Source organism: Notamacropus eugenii, chromosome 6 (assembly GCF_028372415.1).
Source record: "Notamacropus eugenii isolate mMacEug1 chromosome 6, mMacEug1.pri_v2, whole genome shotgun sequence".
NCBI classification, from domain to species: Eukaryota; Metazoa; Chordata; class Mammalia; order Diprotodontia; family Macropodidae; genus Notamacropus; species Notamacropus eugenii.
In genome coordinates this window covers 1,096,571-1,116,753 of record NC_092877.1, presented here as the reverse complement: position 1 = coordinate 1,116,753, position 20,183 = coordinate 1,096,571, and the positions used below count along the sequence as shown (strand labels likewise).

The 20,183-nt window shown below is 35.1% G+C and overlaps 1 protein-coding gene across 1 annotated transcript; it reads left to right on the top strand.

The window, feature by feature from the left end:
* Positions 1 to 14,143: 14,143 nt before the first annotated feature.
* On the top strand, positions 14,144 to 19,328 carry LOC140510976 (olfactory receptor 4C3-like). Its single transcript, XM_072619928.1, is given in 3 exon segments — positions 14,144 to 14,399; positions 14,402 to 15,047; positions 19,289 to 19,328. Coding segments are annotated over 3 exon segments (942 nt in total).
* The last annotated feature ends 855 nt before the right edge of the window (positions 19,329 to 20,183 follow it).

Sequence of the window (20,183 nt, the reverse complement as noted above, 5' to 3'; positions counted from 1 at the left end):
CCCTCCCTGAGATGGCGGGCAATCTTATATATGTTCTACACATACATTCCTATAAAATACATTTTCATCTTGTTCATGCTGCATAGAAGAATTAAAATGAATGGGAGGAAACATAACATAACACAGAAGAAAGTGGTCTGCTTCGTTCTGCTATCCAGTTTCATAGTTCTTTCTCTTGATATGGAAGGCTTTTTGCCTCGAGTCCCCTGGGAATTTTTTAGGTCCTTGCATTGCTGTGAATGACTAAGTCTACCGAAAAATTCCTTGCACACTATGGTTATTGCTGTGTACAGAGTTCTCTTGATTCTGCTCCTTTCACTCAGCATCCGTTCATATAAGTTCTTGCAGGACTGTCAGATGCCTTCCTGTTCATCCTTTCTTATAGTACCACAATATTCCATTACATTCATATGCCAAAACTTGTTCAGTCATTCCCCAATTTATGACCCTCCCCTTGATTTCCAGTTTTTTGCTTCTACAAGGACAGCTACTATAAATATTTTTGTACATGTGGGACCCTTTCCCATTTTTTGATCTCTTTGGGATACAGTTCTAGAAGTGATATTGCTAGGTTGAAGAGTATGCACATTTTTGTAGCCCTTTGAGCATAATTCCAAATAGCTCTGAATAATGGTTGGATCAGCTCTCAGCTTCACCAACAACACAGATCTATTGAGTTTTCTATTAGTAGACATCCAACAAGTTTCTTCATTTATTGTCCTCGGGATGATGTTGAATCTCATGATTTCATTTGGTTTAATGTGATATGTGAATATATTTGCATATATATGTACATACATACATACATGCATGTATATGCATCTGGCTATGTATGTGTACACTTTAAAATTGTACACTTATTCAATCACAGTAATATATAATAAAAAATTTCTGGCAATGTGGCCATGATTTAGGTGGTAGATAAGTAGGAGAAGAGTTGACCTTTTCCTCTTAGCATTTTAAATGTCATTTACAAGCACAACATTTCTCTATCAGTGATTATTGCAGATCCTGGTTACTTCCTGCCGGAACACAAACCTAAAATTATTCGAGGTGTAGTGTGTGTGTGTGTGTGTGTGTGTGTGTGTGTGTGTGTGTGTGTGTGTGTGTGTGTGTGATATTTAAGACCTTTACCAATATCTTCACTATGGCAGGCTCATTCACTAGCGCCTATTCCGCATAGATATGTTTCCTTGTGTCACCCATAAAGGGAAAAGTTTTTATAGAATGAAGAGCTTAATCATAAAGGTCAAGTAATCAATATTAAAAATACTTATTCCTTGATGCCTTTACAAGTGCCCTTTGGTCCCAAAATCATTCACCCATAAGCCTAAAACGAAGGGAAGTCATAGTTATATTACTGAATTCATTCTACTGGGGCTCTCACAGACTCCAGATATTGTTAAGATAGTGATGATTGTCTTTTTCTTTTGTACCTTGCAACTCCTGTGGGAAACTTGATTATTATTTTGACAATCATCAATGCCCCCTCTCTCCTAGATTCTCCTATGTACTTCTTCCTGGCCTTTTTGTCTTTTTCTGATGCATTTTCTCCTTCTTTGTTGCCCCCAAGTAATAGTGGACTCCATCTATGTGAAAAACACCCTTTATTTTGAAGGCTGCATGACCCATCTCTTTGCAACACATTTCTTTGGTGGTTCTAAGATGATTGTCTTCACATTCACAGCTTCTGGTTGATATGTTGCTATTTGAAAGCCATTGCATTATGTCACTGTTATGAACAAGAACCTGTGGGATCTTCTTGTCTGTACTGCCTGGGCTGTAGGTTTTTTACATTGCTTGATCCAGATTCTATTCATGGTCCAGCTGCCTTTCTGTGGTCCCAATGTGACTGATCACTTTATTTGTGATTGTACCCTTTGTTGAAACCGGCATGAATTGACACTCATAGCCTTGGTCTCATGATTGTTAAAACAGTGAGGTCGTCTGTCAAATTATTTTGTTTTCCTGCTTATGTCTTATGGGGTCATCCCACACTCATTGAAGAAATGAAATACTGAATCTTGGAACAAAGCCCTTTCTATCTGTGTTCCCATATCACAGTTGTGGCATTATTTTTGTTTCATGCATATTTGAGTACACAAGTCCTCTATCTACTTTCTTCTTTGATAAAATACTGGAAATATTTTGCACTATTGTCATCCTTATGTTAAATCCCTGTATCTACAATTTTAGAAACACAGAGGCAAAATTTGTCTTGAGGAAGTTGTGAACCAGACCTGCCATTTCTATTGCAAAACAAAAAATCAAGACAAAATTTTCTCATTTGACATATATTTTTAAAAAGGATCAATGTTCATTCATTTTCATTTATTAAGATGACAAATGTCATATAGAAGACATACTCAACAAGAAGCAAGGCATAGGAACAAGGTATTAATGGGATTTTAAATATTGCAATCTGATCTCTTCAAATAAGTCAGTCATTTATGCTATGCAGGGTATATGATTTGTCTCCACATATTTGAAAGGAATCAAAGGGAATTAAACAATTAAAAGTATTTATCAGATGTCATCTATCTACTGGATATGATACTCTGCAGTGGTAATTGAAAAAGATATAAAAATAAAAGATTTCCTGCTTTCAAAGATGAGACAGCATATATTTATATAAGGATATGCCAAAAATGCATGTATTCAAATTAATTATAATTAGGGGGAGCGGCAGATGGCAGGTTCAAGAAGACCTTAATGTACTATCTGAGAAAAGTTGGAGTAAATCAAGCAGTATGATGTGAACCTGAAGATGAAGCATATAGTATAGGTAGTATAGCAGGTATACAGTCTTTGCAAAGGGACAGATGAGGGCAGTAGAGTGTCATTCATCCAACAAGTATAATGTAGTAAGCCTGGTTGTCTGGACCATGGAGTATGTCATGAGGAGTAATGTTGAAAAAAAAAATACCTAAACATAAAAGGTGGCTTCATAAACAAATTAGAAAATCAAGATTTGGAGATACCTTTTACTACTGTATGTAAAGGAAGATTGCTTGACAAAACAAGGCATAGAGAGGAAATCAAGAGTTAAAAGTAGAAAATTTTAATTCAATAAAATTTGAGAACTTTTGCACAAACAAATCAAAGAAGTTAAAATTAGAGAGGAAACATATAGAAAAGAAAGTGTATTTGCATCAAATTTCTCTTCCAAAGGTCTGATACACAAGATTATTAGTGAATGCATTTAAATATCAAAAAATTGATTCCTTCATGGATAAGTAGTCAAAAATAACTACACAGTGCTCAAAAAAAGAAATGCAAATTGTAAGTATCCATGCTAAAAAAAGTTTCTTTGAAGAATTAGAGAAATTTATATAAAAGCAGCACTGAAGTTGTCTCTTATACCAATTCCATTGTCAACAATGTTCAGTCAATGAATCCACAGTTATTAAACACTTCTATGCTAGGTTCTGTGCTAATTCCTGGAGATACTTATAAAAGCAAAACAACAAACAAACCCTACAGTGAAGGAATTGATATCCTGACATGAGAGACAACATGCAAATCACTATACACAAAAAGAAGTGGCTAAATTGCTTAAAGTGTTTTGTCAAAAGTCACTTATCTAGTATTTCTGGAGAGCGATTTGATATTGTTCTTTTTGATTCCCAATCTAGAATTTTCGATCTATATAAGCATACACATAGATAATGCTTGTGAAGGTGAGGGTGGGGAAGATCAGACAGAATCAGGTCGTAGTTGATTTTTAAAGAACCCTCAAAGGAATGCAACAAGTTTTATAGCTCAGATTTTAGGTGATGAGTAGAGGAACGCTTTCAATGCAAAAAAGGTGGTCAGCTGCATTATGGGAATAAATAGTGGTAAGATTCCGCAGCAACAACGAAATATCTTCTCATTTCTTCTTGAATGTCCACCATTATAAATTCTTTCTAAGTGGTGTAAGAGAGAGTATACTGAACAAGAACTACCTTTTTAAAATCTTTATTTATTTATTTATTTTTAGTTTTCAACATTCATTTCCACAAGATATTGAGTTTCAAACTTTCTCCCCATATCTCCCCTCTGCCCAACCCAAGAGAGTGTGCATTCTGATTACCCCTTTCCCCATTCTGCCCTCCCTTCTCTCATACCAGTGCTCTGCCCTTTTCCTATCTCCTCTGTTTTCTTATAGGGAAAGATAGATTTCTATACCCTATTACCTGTATATCTTATTTCCCAGTTGTATGTAAAAAAAATTAACATTTGTTTTTAAACCTTTGAGTTCCAGCTTCTCTCCTTTCCTCCCTCCCCACCCATCCCCAATGAGAAGGCAAACAATTAGATATGGTATACATGTGTAGTTGTGCAAAAGACCTCCATAAAGTCATATTGTGAAAGACTAACTATATTTCCCTCCATCTTATCCTACCTCTCATCTATTCTATTCTCTTTTGCCCCACACACACCCTGCTTATCCTCCACTCTCCTATTTTCCTGTAGTCTAAGGTAGATTCTCATAGCAAATTGAGTGTGCATGTTATTCCTTCCTTAAGTCAGATTTGATGATAGTAAGATTCACTTTTTCACTCTCACCTTCCCCTCTTTTGAAAAAGCATTTTTCTTGCCTCTTTTATGTGAGAGATAATTTTCCCCATTTTACTTCTCCCTTTCCCCTTTCAATATATTCTTCTCTCACTTTTTAATTTTATTTTTTAGATATCATCCTTTCCTATTCAACTTACCCTGTGCCCTCTATGTATGTGTGTTTGTGTGTGTATGTGTGTGTGTGTGTGTGTGTGTGTGTGTAATCCCTCCAACTATCTTAAAACTGAGAAAAATCTCAAGAGTTACAAATACTCTCTTTTCATGTAGGAATGTAAATAGTTCAGGTATAATGAGTTCTTTAAGGCTTCTCTATTCTTTTAACTTTTCATGTTTCTCTGGGTTCTTGTGTCTGAAAGTCAAATTTTCTACTCAGCTCTGGTAAATTCAAAAGGGATGTTTGGGAGTTCTCTATTTCATTGAAATTCCATTTTCCCCTGAAGTATTCTAGTCTGTTTTTCTGAGTAGGTGATTCTTGGTTTTAATCCTAGCTCCTTTGACCTCTTGAATATCATATTCCAAGCCCTGTGATCCCTTAATGTAGAAGCTGCTTGATCTTATGTTATCCTGACTATTTCCACAATATGAGAATTGTTACTTTCTGACTGCTTGCAATATTTTCTTCCTGACCTCGGACTTCTGAAATTTGACTAAAATATTACTTGACTTTTGAGTTCTTTGTCAAGGTAGTTCTCTGCTTTCAGTGAGGGTGAGGGTTGTACAGTCAGCTGCTTGATTCCCCAAAAATCTGTAGGCCTAGAGCTCCAGAAACAGTTACTGTTGTTGCCCCTGATTCTGATGTGACTGCTGCTGGTTCCTCCATCCCATTCCCCCTCTGCCACGTGGGTACTCTGGCCAGACCACTCTACCAGCTCGCACAAGTCTCACAGGCTTTTTTCCACTAAACTTCCAAGTTCTCCTCAGCGTTTTGGGGTCATGGAGTCTGGAAACTGCCCCAAGTGTGAGAGATTCAGTCCCCACAAGGGCTTCTCAGGTCCTGTCTGTGCCTGTGTTGGCCAAATTGGAGGACCTCTTCTCCCAGTGAGGTGCATTAGACACTTCCTGGTGACCTTCTAGGTTGTCTTGGGATGGAGATTTGCTTCATTTTGTCATTCTATTGTTTCTACAGTTTCAGAATTTATTTAGAAACATTTTTTGCAGGTTTTTGCCTGGAGTTGAGGGAGCACTCTAGAAAATTAATGCTGTTACTCTGTCATCTTACCTCTGCCCATGAAGAAATTGGCTTAAATTCAGTCAGGGACACTTGTTACTTCTGTAGCACTGAGCAAGGCAATTAATCCCTTTGTCTTAATGTTCTCATTTCTAAAATGAGTTATAGTCAATGACTTCTCGAGTATCTTCCAAACCTAAATGCATGACTACTGGGATCTTTCATTGGGAAAATTGTAATCATTCTCGTTCAACCATTTTCATTTTTTTCCTCATGTGAGTTCAGTTCTTTCATTCACACTGAGTACACCTGCATTCATATTTAGATTAAATTAAGAAATGCTCAGTTTATGTCATATAGTTAGATGGCCAGCTCATTGAGATCACTCTGTACTAAAACAGTCTAATGATCTCTTGTTTGAGAAGGGACAATTTACATGGACTATGGGGGAGTAGTTGAGAGAGAATATTATAGCATTAGGTAGGATCATTCTCAAGTTTATGGAGAACATTTTGATGTATTTTTATTGTGAAGTCCAATAAAATAGAGTCTACCTTGAAGTGACTAGATCAGGGTTGAGGGACTTCTTTCATACATTTAATCATCTCCTCTTACAAACTTGTAAGCTATATGAGGTATGAGCTTGTATTTGCCCCTACACTTAGCAAAAGGTTTTGCATATAGGAAAGTTTTAATAAAAGTTTTTTATTGTTGCTTTTCAGGAATGCTGTACAAGGAAACAGGTAGCATTTGGTTGAAAATTGATCTATTACACTTAATTGTGTTGTTGTTTAGTTGTTTTTCAGTCATGTCCAACTCTTTTTGAATCCATTTGTAGTTTTCTTTGTAAAGATCCTTTAGTGGTTTATCAGTTCCTTCTATAGCTCATTTTAGAGATGAAGAAACTGAAATGAAAGGGTGAAGGGACTTGCCCAGGGTCACATATCTAATAAATGTCTGTGACCAGATTAGAACTCAGGAAGGTGAGTCGTGATTCTAAGATGGTACTCTATTTACTGGACCACCTACCTGCCCTCTTATATTTAGTTCTTCTTGAGAATCATCAAGTTCCTCAAGCTCCCTGAAATTCTGATTTTGCATTTGTGAAATGGCAAAAATATTTCCATTATATTTCTCATGTATTTTTTGTTATGGTAAAATGTGATGATATGTAAAAAATTTAAAAACGTTACATTATAATGAAACAGCCATTATTGATATCTGAAGTAAATTGTTACTATTAAAAATCTATTTCTTTGAGTTAAACATATACAGTAAACAATGACATTGAAATATATGAACTCTCTAACACATTAATGTGAATGGGAACTTAGAATAATAGTTCTTATTTATTTTTAAATATATAACTAATTTATTTTTTCAGTTCTCCATATTCACTTCCACAAGGATTTGAATTGAAAATTTTCTCCCTATTTGCCCCTATCCCCCATTACAGGACAGCATGAACCCCATCCGCTCCTTCCTCCAATCTTGTCCTCCCCTGTTATCCCCCCTTCGTCCATCCTCCTACACCCTTCTTGCCTGTATGGCAACATACATTTCTATACACCATTTCCTGTACATCTTATTTTCCAGTTGAATGATAAACCAATTTTAAAATTCATTATCAAAGATTTCAGTTCCATATTCTCTCCCTTTCTCCCCTTCCCACCCTCGCTGAGAAAACAAGCAATTCAATATAGGTCACAAATGTGTAGCCATGCAAAACACTTGCAAAACAGTTATGTTGTGAAAGACTAAGCACATTTCCATCGTCCTATCCTGCCCTTCGTTTATTTCATTCTTTCCCTTGATCTGTCCTCCTACAATAGTGGTTGCTTCTGATTATCCCTTTACCCAATTTTCTGTCCCTTCCATTATCTTCTCTCTCCTATCCCCTTCCACCTGCCTTCCTGCAGGGTAAAATAGATTTCTATGTTCAGTTGAATGTGTGTTATTCCTTCCTTAAGTGCAAGCCCAGGAGAGCAAGACTCACTTACTTCCTTTCATCTCCCCTCTCTTGCTATCCTTTGTATAAGCTGTTTCTTGGCTCTTTTATGTGAGATGATTTGCTATATTCTACCTCTCCATTTCTCTTACTCTTAGTACATTCCATTCAAGAGTAAATTTTATTTTTAGGTATTCTCTTTTCATATTCAGCTCACCCTGTCCCCTTTGTCTATGTGTATGTATGTAGATATGTATTTGTATATATGCATATATATATATATATATATGTACACATACACCCATGTGTATGTACATATCTACACATGCATAATATACACATACATTTAAGTTTAATGAGTTACTTAATGCTTCTCTTTACTGTTTACCTTTTCATGTTTCTCTTGGTTCTTGTATTTGAAAGGCAAAGTTTTCATTTAGCTCTGGTCTTTTCAACAAGAGTGCTGGGAAGTTCTCTATTTCATAGAAATTCAATTTTTTTCCCTCATCCTCACCCCAGGAACGCCAGTGAGGACTGAGACCCAGATCAACAGCTTGACACCCCCAGGTTATTTATACAAAGGGTTCAAAAAATAGATGCTGCTGCCACAGTGGCTGCTTCTGTCCTGGGGCCAGGGCTAGGGCTGGACCATGCTACCCTCTTACCCAGTTGAAAGAGTTTTCTTACTGACCTTTGAAGCTGTATTTGGGATTTATGGTTTGAGAAATCTGCTAACTGTAGCAGCTGCCCATGATTAAGCGTCTTGAAGCCAGCTCCAGTGCTGTCTGTTCTGTGTGGCCCAGATTGGGGGGCATTCTGCTGTGAGTCTAGTACAATAGACCTTTCTTGTCACAGCCTTCCAGGCTGTCTTAGGCTGGACATTTGTTTCACTCTGTCATTTTTAGGTTTCTGCTGTCCTAGAATTTGCTTAGAGTCATTTTTACAGGTATTTTAAGAGTTATAATGGGAGAGCTAGAGTAGGTCCATCTTTGTACTCTACCATCTTGGCTCTGTCTCTGTGGTTCTTTATGAGTTTGGGTGTCATTTAGTCTTACACCTTCTTTTTTCCCCCAGTGAGGAAGCTCAGCTTCATAGAAGATCAGTGACTTTCCTAAAGTGACAGCTAAGCTGTCATCCAGACCACTGACCTCTCATTTTAATGCTCCTTCTTCCACCTCTGGTTGCATATAGTTGATTTTTAAAATATTTACACTAATGCATATATAAGCATGAGGGCAAGGGTAAATGTAAAAAGTTAATCATCTCAGAGAGAAATGAAATAACAGAAAATCTGAGACTTTTCTCTTATGGATAAGAAACTTGAGGTTAATAGGAAGATTCCCTGTCTTGACCAGGATTAGTAAGCTTTTTTATATCATAATTTAACTCAGGTCATATGGATTCCAAGGCCAGGAACTATACACATTATACAGCATTGTCTTGGAAAGGATTTAACTCAAAAGTGGGCCTGAAGGGCAATGGAGCTAAAAGTGCAGTAGTGCTGAAGATGAACTTCAAAGATTTTATGAATCCTTTATGGACCATGGAACTTCATCCACCTCAGGAAGGAAAACATTGAACAGGAAAACCAAACAGCCAAATAAGTCTCCACTAATTCTTGGTGATTTCATGAGAAATTAGGAGCTGGTGGAAATTTTATCCTGCTGCAGTGATTCTGGGAAGAGAAATGCTATTGTTAGACACACAATGAAAGTCACAGGAATTTATGCAGGATAAACAATCAGTATCATATTTATACAAAGAGCTTTCCCATCTGATACCTTTTGTCCAACCAGTGACATGCTTGGTGGACACACATCATTCAATGAATTTTGAACTATTCAAACTTATTTTCCACTGTGGCCATTTGGGGAGATTGCACCCCAAGCATGCACTAGGGTGACACTGGATGCAATGTAAAGCAGCCTCTAGAGGTAGAAATGAGAATTGTTTCAATTTGAGTCAGAGGTACATGCAAAGGGATTAATTAGAAGCAGAGTAGCAAATGGGCACCAACATTCAAAGGCTGGTTAACCCTAGAAACTGCTTTATTAGAGAAATTTGAAATCCTTTTGATTGGCAGGTCAGGTAGGTACTAGGATAATTACCTGTATTGTCTTTTGGTACAATTCTAATATTTTTTTGCAATGTCAAGCAGTCATAAATTTAAAATTCTCCTGATAAACACACTTTAAAGAAGTCACAACAGTTAAGGAAACTTCCTTAGAGAAATAGTGTGCTTGCTAACTCAAAGAAAATATTTAATAAAATTTATATATTTGGTGACTTAATGAGTAAATGGGAAACAGCGTGATATCCTGAAAACAACATTGGCTTAGGGATTAGGAGACCTAAATTTTGCTATTAATTGGATGGTTGTCCTTGGGAAAATTACTTAACCTCTCAGGGCTTCATTTTTAAAATCTTCAAATGGAAAAGTTGAATGGAATGTGTGTAGCCCTGTTTAGCTTTAAATTCAGTCCTGTCAGCCTCAAAGATGTAAAAGGAGATACATTTCAACATTGGTGGAATCTTACATGGTGTGTTGCTCTTGGAATTGTGAGTACCAGACTTAGGATGTTAATGAGAAAACTTTAACTCAGAGAAGAACTTATTTATGGAAATGAACTATCTGGCCAGTCTTATACATTTTATTCCTGACTTAAGTTTCTTTCTTTACATCAAGGAGTGTAGCACAGATATTTTTCTAGTTGTATAAGTAGTTGACTAGAATTTTCCTTTAATAAACTATCATGTTGTGAAATTAATTAGAACAGGTGGCCTTCTACTAAAATACTGTAATATTATACTAAAAGTGCAGAACACATTGAAGCTGTTGAAATCTACAGGTGAGTTTATGTAAGCTTTTCTTTTTAAATGTTGTCTCTTATTTTTTGTTGATTTACAAAAAAATATTTTAAAAAGGTAAGGAAATGTAACAAATTTAATCAAATATAGTCAAATTATAGCTGATATTCATTGAATGAACTGAAAGTACTTCCCTCATCTTGTAAATTTTAAACATTTGGTTATTTTTTTTCAAATTGATTATGTAAAACAGAAACTCAACAAAAGAATAAAGTTGTTATATCTAATATTATGGATTAACCTAATTTTACAAATATTTGTTGACAGTTTTCTTATCTTCCTGAGTCAGGAAAAGAGTGATGGCATAGAGGTGACTTATGATATTGTGTAAAAGTATTTCTCTAATCATGCCTTAACCTCTCGCCCTTAAGAGAGGAAAAGCAGTAGCTCACAGTAGATGTTTCTCTTTTAGTGATGTGTATTTATTCTTTTTGGTGTGAAGAATTTGAGTAGATTCTTAGTAAGGGAGAGAGTTTAGCTGTTTGAAAATAGCCTGAGCTCTTAAGTAAAGGGCATTGAATATTGTGACAGGCTGTGTTACATGCAAATTTCCCTTGAATAATAAACATGTTTGTTCTAACTAAATGTTTGGAATCAGGAATATCTGGGTTTAATTTTTACATCATTCACAAATTATATTCTTCTAAAATAAGATTAAATATACCATGAAGATCAAATGAGTTTACATATGTAAAGCACATTTAAACCTTAAAGTGTAATAGAAATGTGATCTGCGTTGTCCATTCCACTCACAGAATAGACACTTCATTTTGTTTGTGTCTCTCTCTAGCTAATTTACCTTGTATTAGTTTATATTATAAATCTGTTGGTCTATATGTTTTCTCGAGATAGTCTATCTAGCTCCAAAAGGCCAGGGAACATCGTGTATCTTTTACATTTCACATTTCAGTGGTCATGGAAAAATAATTTAATTTACTTGGGTCGTATTGTAAAAGATACCTTTGCTTTCTCAGCTGTGAAATGGGACTAGTAATGACTATGGTTACTGATTCAAAGATATATTTTGATGTTTTACCAAAACAAAACAGGTAAAATTCTTTGTAAACATTAAAACAATTTTTTAAAAAAATGTGTCCCAAAAGTTTTTGTGAGGTTTCAATCTCATGGCTTCAAATAGTACTAAGACTTCAAGGATACCCTGGACACCAGGTATTACTATTAATGTGTTGTAAGAGGCAGTGTTGCGTTATACACAAGAGAATGACCTTCAGAGTCAAGAACATATAGTTTCAAATCCTTCTGGAGTTACTAACTACTAGACTTTGGCCAAGTCACATAAATTCTGTTTTCTTAGGCACCTTTCTCTAAAGTGAAGAGCAGAAGCTTCCTATAATGCTGGAAGGCAATTCCTCATTAGAAATTCTATAAATCACTGAAAAAATATGTTTGTATTAGGGTTAGGTTTAGGTGGTATGTATATATGCATAGATGTATTTTTACATATACATATATGGACATATATGTGTGTATACATATACATATACACACACACACACACACACACACACACACACACACACACACACACATATATATATATATATATATATATATATATATATATATAGGGAGAGATAGAGATATAGAGTCAGATATACATAAACAGAGAGAGATAAAGACAGGTCAGACAGATATGTAAGAGATGATACCTGTGGATATATGGTGGGTAGATAGGTGATTTATGGGTAGATAGGAAGGGAGATGGATAGAAAATATATAAGAAAAGAAATTAATGATAGATGGATAGGAAGGTAGAGGAAGGAGGATAGCTACATAGATGAGGACAAATTGATAAATGGATAAATAGAAGCAAATGATAGACAATTGGTAGGTAAATAGATAAATGACAGATCGATGGATATTGATAGATGGATAGATGAGGGATAGATGGTCAATAGGTAGGTAATAAATAAATGAGAACTACAGAGATAGAGGAGAGATGATGGATAAATAAAGGATATAAAATATGAAATTATGGAAAGAGCAAGAAATCATCATATAAAATGTTTTTCTGAACTCTTTGTGCAGTTTTAATGAACTAAAGTCTAAACTGCACTAAGACTTTTGAGACACCATTTACTATTCCTGGCTGTCTTCTTCCCTTTCTGAGTGGTCTATGGCAGTCTATTTCCTCATTCATAACAAAGGAATATGAAAATGAGACAATTCTCTCCTTCATTCTCTCATCTCCATACTTCACATTTTTATGTTCTCTATATCATCATTAGTGGTAATATTTTTATGGTACTATATGCCCAGCAGGCAATTCAGAAATCTTTCTTGGATTGGATGACTAATAGTTTGCATTTTTGCACAATTACTTATTAACGTGACCTTGGACTTTGGAATGATTAGTATTTTAAAAAAGTAGCTGACATTGATTGGTCTCTTACCCTACCTGCTATCTCATCTTTAAAAATTATAAGCTTTAAAAATTCCCTCTTTTAAGGTAAAATTATTTTTGGCAGGTAGAGACAAATGAGTTGTTTGTAACTGAAATTTGTTTCAAAGTTCCTTTAAAATATTTATTTATTTAGTCCCTATAAAACATTTGACACTGTAGGAAGGCGTAGAAATTGCATGAGCTCTGGTGTCAGAGGAAATGGTTTCAAATCCCTCTTCTGATGCTGACCCCTGGCATTACTAAGGAAATCATTGTCCCTCAATGGATCTCAGTGTCCTCATCTGCAAAATGGCAGAATTGGATTCCGTAGGCTCTGGAGTCTTTTTTTACAGGCTATAATTATTTCTCTTGCCACTTTTCTGAGACCACAACAATACTTAAGAAATGAGGATTTTGATGGCATGGCAAGGACAGGTAATTTTTGAACCTGGGATTCTTTGTAGAAGAGCATAAATGATATGGTGGAAACTTTGCAGTATAAAAAACTTTAGTCTTCCAGAAAACTTCAGGACAGATGGTCCTCTAGTCTTTATTAAGAATCTGCTATATTGCCAGGCACTATGCTAAATTCTGGGAATACAAAGAAAAGCAAAAGCCAGTCCCTGGGCACTGAGAGCTCACAGTCTAATTGGCAACATAACTTTGTACAAATAAGGCATATACAATATATATTGCAATTGGTATTACAGGGAAAATATTAAAATTAGAGGAAATTATTAAAAAAGATTCTTTTAGAAAGTGTGACTTAGTTGAGACTAGAAGGAAGCAAAGGAACATAAAGGATATGAAGAGGAAGGTCGTTATAAGCAGCGAGAATAGCTCCTGAAAGAACTATGAATAGGGAGATTGAGTGTCATGGATGAAGAATAGCAAGGAGGTCAGTGTCACCAGTTTACAAAGTACAAGGAGAGGAACAAATTGTAGGGAAATTGCAAAGATAGGAAAGGGTGAGGTTATGAAGGTATTTAAAAGCTAAATAGATGATTTGAAATTTGATCTTTGTTGTAATAGGAAGCCACTGGATATATTAAGTCCCTAAATGTAGGCAAAATGGATCCTAAAACAAATCTAATTCATATTGAAATTTCTTCTGGCCGTGGTCCTCAAGATGATGATACTTCTTTTTTTGGGGACTACAGGTAACTCTATTGTCAGTGGCCCCTTCACATGTATGGAACACCAAAGGAATGTCACAGAATTTATTCTTTTGGGGCTCTCAACTATTCCAGAGGTACAAAAAATATTGTTCTTTGTGTTCATTACTATATATGTCATCACCATAGGGGGCAATCTCCTCACTGTTGTCACCGTTGTTAACAGCCAGACACTAACCACACCCATGTATTTTTTTCTTGCTTTCTTATCTTTTATTGATACTTGCTATTCTACCTCAATGGCCCCAAAACTCATTGCAGATTGTTTGTATGAGAGAAAACTATCTCTTTTAATGGGTGTATGACCTTTCTTTTTGCAGAACATTTCTTTGGTGGTGTTGAGATCATTCTCCTCACAGTTATGGCCTATGACCGTTATGTAGCCATCTGTAAGCCCTTGCACTATGTGACGATCATGAATCAGCGTCTATGTGGCCTTCTGTTGTTGCTGGCCTGGGTGGGTGGCTTTCTACATTCTACAATTCAGATTCTCCTTGTCTTTCAGTTGCCCTTCTGTGGCCCCAACTTGATGGATCACTTTGTTTGTGATTTTTATCCATTGCTGGAACTTGCCTGCACTGACACCTATGTTACTGCTATCTTGGTGATGGCCAACAATGGGGTGATCTGTCTGGTTAACTTCTTCATGCTGGATGCCTCCTATGTCATCATCTTGCATTCTCTGAGGTTCCACAATGTGGAAGGTAGAAGAAGAACCCTGTCTACCTGTAGTTTCAATTTCACTGTAGTTGTCTTGTTCTTTGTACCTTGCATATTCACATATGTGAGACCCTTGTGTACTCTGCCTATTGATAAAACTGTGGCCATATTCTATGGCATTTTCACTCCTATGCTGAATCCCCTTATCTATGCCCTTAGAAATTCAGAGGTAAAAATTGCCGTAAGAAAATTGTGGGGACGACACTTTTGAAAAAATATCAGAGGGCAATGAAAAAGACATTGAACGAGGAGCCTAGGGCTCTTATTCCTCCTCATCCACACAAAAGAATAGACGAAATTAATTGATTTATGAGAGACTCTTCCACTATGAATATTGCAAACCTGTGAGAAGTAATTTTAAATAATAGAATCAGAAAGCTGGAATATGAAAACTTTTCTATTTTTTCTTCTATTAATCTTAGATTTCAAACTTTCTTCAAATTGAAGCAAACATAGAACATAAGGGGTTACTTTGTTGTTGTTGTTGTTGTTTTCATTTTGTCCCCATCCCCTGGAATATGACTGATTTACAGTAAAGCCTTAATATGTGTTTGTTTATTAATTAAATGACTGACAAAGAGTGTTTCATATGTCTGCTAATCCAACTCAAGGAACTGTTCAATTTATATTTTCAAAGCAAGCAAATGAACTGTGATACCAAAGGAGAGAAATGTAATTGCTAGTAGCATGAGCTAGAAGTGGAAGGGACATTACATATTGTCCATTAAAAAAACCTTTCTACATGAAATGATGATAGTGATAAGGTGTTTTACAATGTCACAGCTATTTACTGGTGTAAGCACAATAGAGTTACTCAGTGGAAAATGTACTGGAATTGTAATTAGAAAAGCTGAATTTGAATCCTTCATCTGTGGCTTTCTAAAAGTATGAGCTTGGAAAAGACACACCTCTTAGTCTCAGTTTTCTCAGCTGGAAAATGTGATATTCTGCGTACACCAAGACAAACTCCCTAAAGCTACATTATTAAAAATGACAGTTGGTATGCTAAGTAAATTAGAAAAACAAGGAAGCAAATGCTTTTTGTAATTTATGAAGGAATCAATGAATGTAATCTCTATAATAAAAATGATATATATATAATTTATAATATATAATCAAAATTGTTCATACATACATATATACATATGTGTAATACATATATATTTCACAAAAATATGATAGTTAAACTTACTGGGTAGAGCAGCAAACTGGGAAAATATTTTCAAGAAATCCCTCTGTTAAAGATCTTATATCCAAAACATACAAATACTGATTCACATACATAAGACCTAGAGACATTCATCAGAAATGCTCAAAACATGGTTATTGACAATTTTTAAAGGAAGAGATCTCTACTATCAAGTTATGTGAAAAATGCAACAAAAAATAAAAATAAAAAAAAACAAGCAATGAGATTCTACCTCCTCCTAACCAGATTTGCAAAATATTATAAAGAGGGAAAAGCATAAATGATACAGAGACTGGGGGAAAACAGACACTCTTCTTTACCATTGGTGTAGTGACAAAGTGATCCAGACATTGCATAAAATAATTTAGAAGTACACTCTAAAAGTTACTAAAATATGTGATTGCACTATGTGCAGTTAAGCCATTCTTAGGCGTATGATTCTATAAAATAAAGAGAGAAAATATCATTGTTTATAGAAGATCTTTTAAAATAAACCTGGAAACCAAGTGTTTACCCACCTAACATGAAACCACTAAGCAAATGATGGTGTATTAACGTCATGGAATATTGTGTTGGCATTAGAAATTATAAAATAGTTTCAGAGGAAACTAAATAAACTTCCATGGACTGAAAAAGAGTAAAATTATCTATATAATGTTAAAAACATTTTAAAGAAGAAACAGCTTTGGAAAAAAAAACAAAAAAAAACCCCACCTTTGATAAACCATGCTTCCAGAGGACTGAAAATGACATACACTACCCACATTATGCCAAATATTTAATGGATTTAAAATGGAGAATGATAGATCTATTTCTTTATTTGACCTGTATAGGGTTTTATTTGGCAAGATTATGCATATTTATAAAGAGAATTTTCTTTTTTTATTATTCGATTTTATGGGGACAGTGGGAGGGAGAGATAATAAGTGCTTGTAGAAATATTTAGATTGAAATGCAGAACAAATAGTGGACCAAAAAAAAACAAATAAAAGCATAAAGAAATGAATGAATGATCCCAATGAGGAGAGGGTTACACTCTATTAGCTCTAACGTCCATTTCAACCCTAAAACTCTTATGCTATAATCCTGTGATTCTATCTCAGTTTCTCTGACATCACTTCTAATTTCACCCCTTTGCTACCCCCTCCAATCATATGTCATATAATTCTATAGGATTCTAGGTGAAAGGGTAATTTGAGGTGTTAAGTTCATCGGAGAGGCATCCAAGTGCCTTGGTAGATAAAGCGCAGAACTTAGAGGTAAGAAGACCTCAATTCATACCTGGGATAAGACACATGAGAGCCCTATTACACTAAGAAAGTCATTTAAGCTCTTTGCCTCCTTTTCTTCAACAACAAATATCACTTAGTAATTTGAATATGGAAAAAAAATCTATTTGGTCAAAATACCACACATTCCTATCAAAACACAAGAAAGCATAGGAATTAAAGGAGTGTAAAATTAAAATTACTACAGATTATAAAATCTTAGGAAGACTACCTGCCAAAACACACTCGGCAACTGTATGAATAGAATTAGAAAACACCTCATGAAAATACAGACACAAGTAATTGGAGCTAGGTTGACTGCTTATGGATAATCTAATATGCTAAAATGGCAATACTATCTAAATTAGTTCATTTATTCAGTGTTGTTACAATCAAATTATCAAAAGTTACTTTACAGAGTAAGAAAAAAATCCCAATTCATCTGGAGGAACAAAAAGCCAAGAATATGAAGAGAATCAACGAAAAAAGAAAATGCAAAAAGGGACCTAGTACGACCACTTCTCAAACTATACTACAAAACTGTAATTATCAAAACGATTTGATATTGGGTAAGAAATAGAGAGGTTGATCAGTGGACTAGATTAAGTATATAATATGCAAAACCTCATGTACAGGATCACCTCGTGTTTGATAAAGACAAAGATCCCAGTTACTGGGGCAAGAACTCACTATAATTCTCCCTGAATCTGTCTCTGTCTCCATCTCTCTGTCTCCATCTCTCTGTTGCTCTCTCTCTGTTGCTCTCTCTCCCCCCCCTCTCTCTCTCTCACACACACACACACACACGCACACACACACACAAACATGCACACATACCCATGCATATCCACACAAAAACAGAATAACCTGAAAAGTAGACTAAGAGAAGCTAGGAATAAATTAACATCTTCCACTTTATACCACAATAATCTGAAAGTGAATACATGATTTAGACATAAAGAGTGATATAAGCCAATTAATGGAGCAGGGAAGAAATTTATCAGTCGGATCTTTGGTTAGAGGAAGATTTCATACCAAACAAAACATGGAGTGGTTCATGAGAAATAAAAATGCCTAATTTGGATTATATAAAATTAAAAACATTTTGGAGCCAATAAAAACACAAAGGTAAACTTTGAAGAAAAGTAAGAAATTAGGAAAAATCCCCTGTAGTAGGTTTCTCTGCTAATGGTCATAGATTTCTAAGATGTCAAATATGTAAAAGTCAAATAGATAATTAATGCTTTTTGGCCAGTATATGGTAAATAATTAGATGGATAATCAGTCAAGTTGGGATGAATTACGAATAGTTCCTAAATAAAATCACACACACACACACACACACACACACAGAAACAAACACACAGATACATCTGCAGGACCTTTAGATGGGAAATAACACAATAATGGACAACAATAAATGGATATGTAAAACAAATACTGATTTAGCGAGAAAGTGCCTAGTTTCCCTTTATGAATTCAAGCCATTCACTTCAAGTGAGTTATGAACTCAGGTCTTAAAATAACTGACTGATGTCATAACAAAACCACTGTCAATGATATTTGAAGGATCACAAGTAGTCTATCAGGGAACACCACAAAATCAAGAAAACAGAGAAAATAAAAAAAATATTAAAAATATATTATGTGCCAGGTACAGTGCCAAACACTTTAAAAACATCTCATTTGGTAAAAGGGAAAATACTGCAATTGTTAAAATAAATGCTAGAAAAGAATATAATCTACAAAAGAAGGTACTCCAGTGAGCATAGCTTCAATGACTGCAAAAATTCTAGATCAAATAATTAAACAGATAGGTGATGAACATCTAGAGGGAAAGCAGTGATTACAAAGAACCAGCATAACTTATTCAGGAAGAGGAACAATCAGACTAACCTCATTTTTGGCAGAATAGGCAAACTAGAAGTTCAAGAAAACACTGTATTTGTTTACTTAAATTTTAGCGAAGATTTTGAGAAAATATTACTTATTATTCTTGTTGATAAACAGAAAATTATGCAATAGAAATTAAGAAGATATATACAGAATTAATGACATGACAACATTCAAGAAACAGCTCTAATGGTTCAATCTAGATATCTCCAGAAATCACAGTGGAGGGGATTTACTTAGACATTGTGCTGACTATGTTTTGTTTTGTATTTTGCTTGTTTGTTTTTGATCATAATAAATTGTCCATAAGGTGTTTTCATTAATTTAAGTTTAAGAGTTCTTTATTCCTGTTTTAGTGGTTTGGTAGAAGGTGATAGTGGAAGCTCTCAAAAATCAGAGGTCATACAAATGAACATAGTTGATATTGAGGTCTTTCATAAGGGCAGCTTACTTAGGAAAAAGAAGATATGACTAAACCTTCTCATTAAAGAAATTGCCTTTTTAAAAGGAAAATATTGGGCAATGAGAGCTTATTGATCAAATGTATTAGCAATAGATCTCTACTCTGAAACTGTTGACTTAACATTTGGCATTCTTCAAGTGCCCTCAGAGACAATCACATGCAGAGAGTAACCTCTACATCTGCAGGAAGGGAGGGAAAGATTATCAAAGTCAAGGGTTATTTGCTTTTTATTTGTGCCAAGGGCTGGCTCCAGTTCAAACAAGGACTAATAGTTTAGATAGATTTGTTCTTGTATTGACCAAAAACAATGATTGTTTTGTATTGCCAATCCTCTTATAAGAGACATTCCTTAGTTCCCTGGAGTGAAAGAGGCCACCTCCCAAATCTCTGAACCTTACCAACAATTTCATAAACAATTTGACAATAAGCCAGTTTTATGTGTTTATGAAAAGCCAATCCTAAGAACAGAGGGATGACACCACAGACTTTCTGCTGCAGTTGAATAAGTGAAGAAATCCCATTTT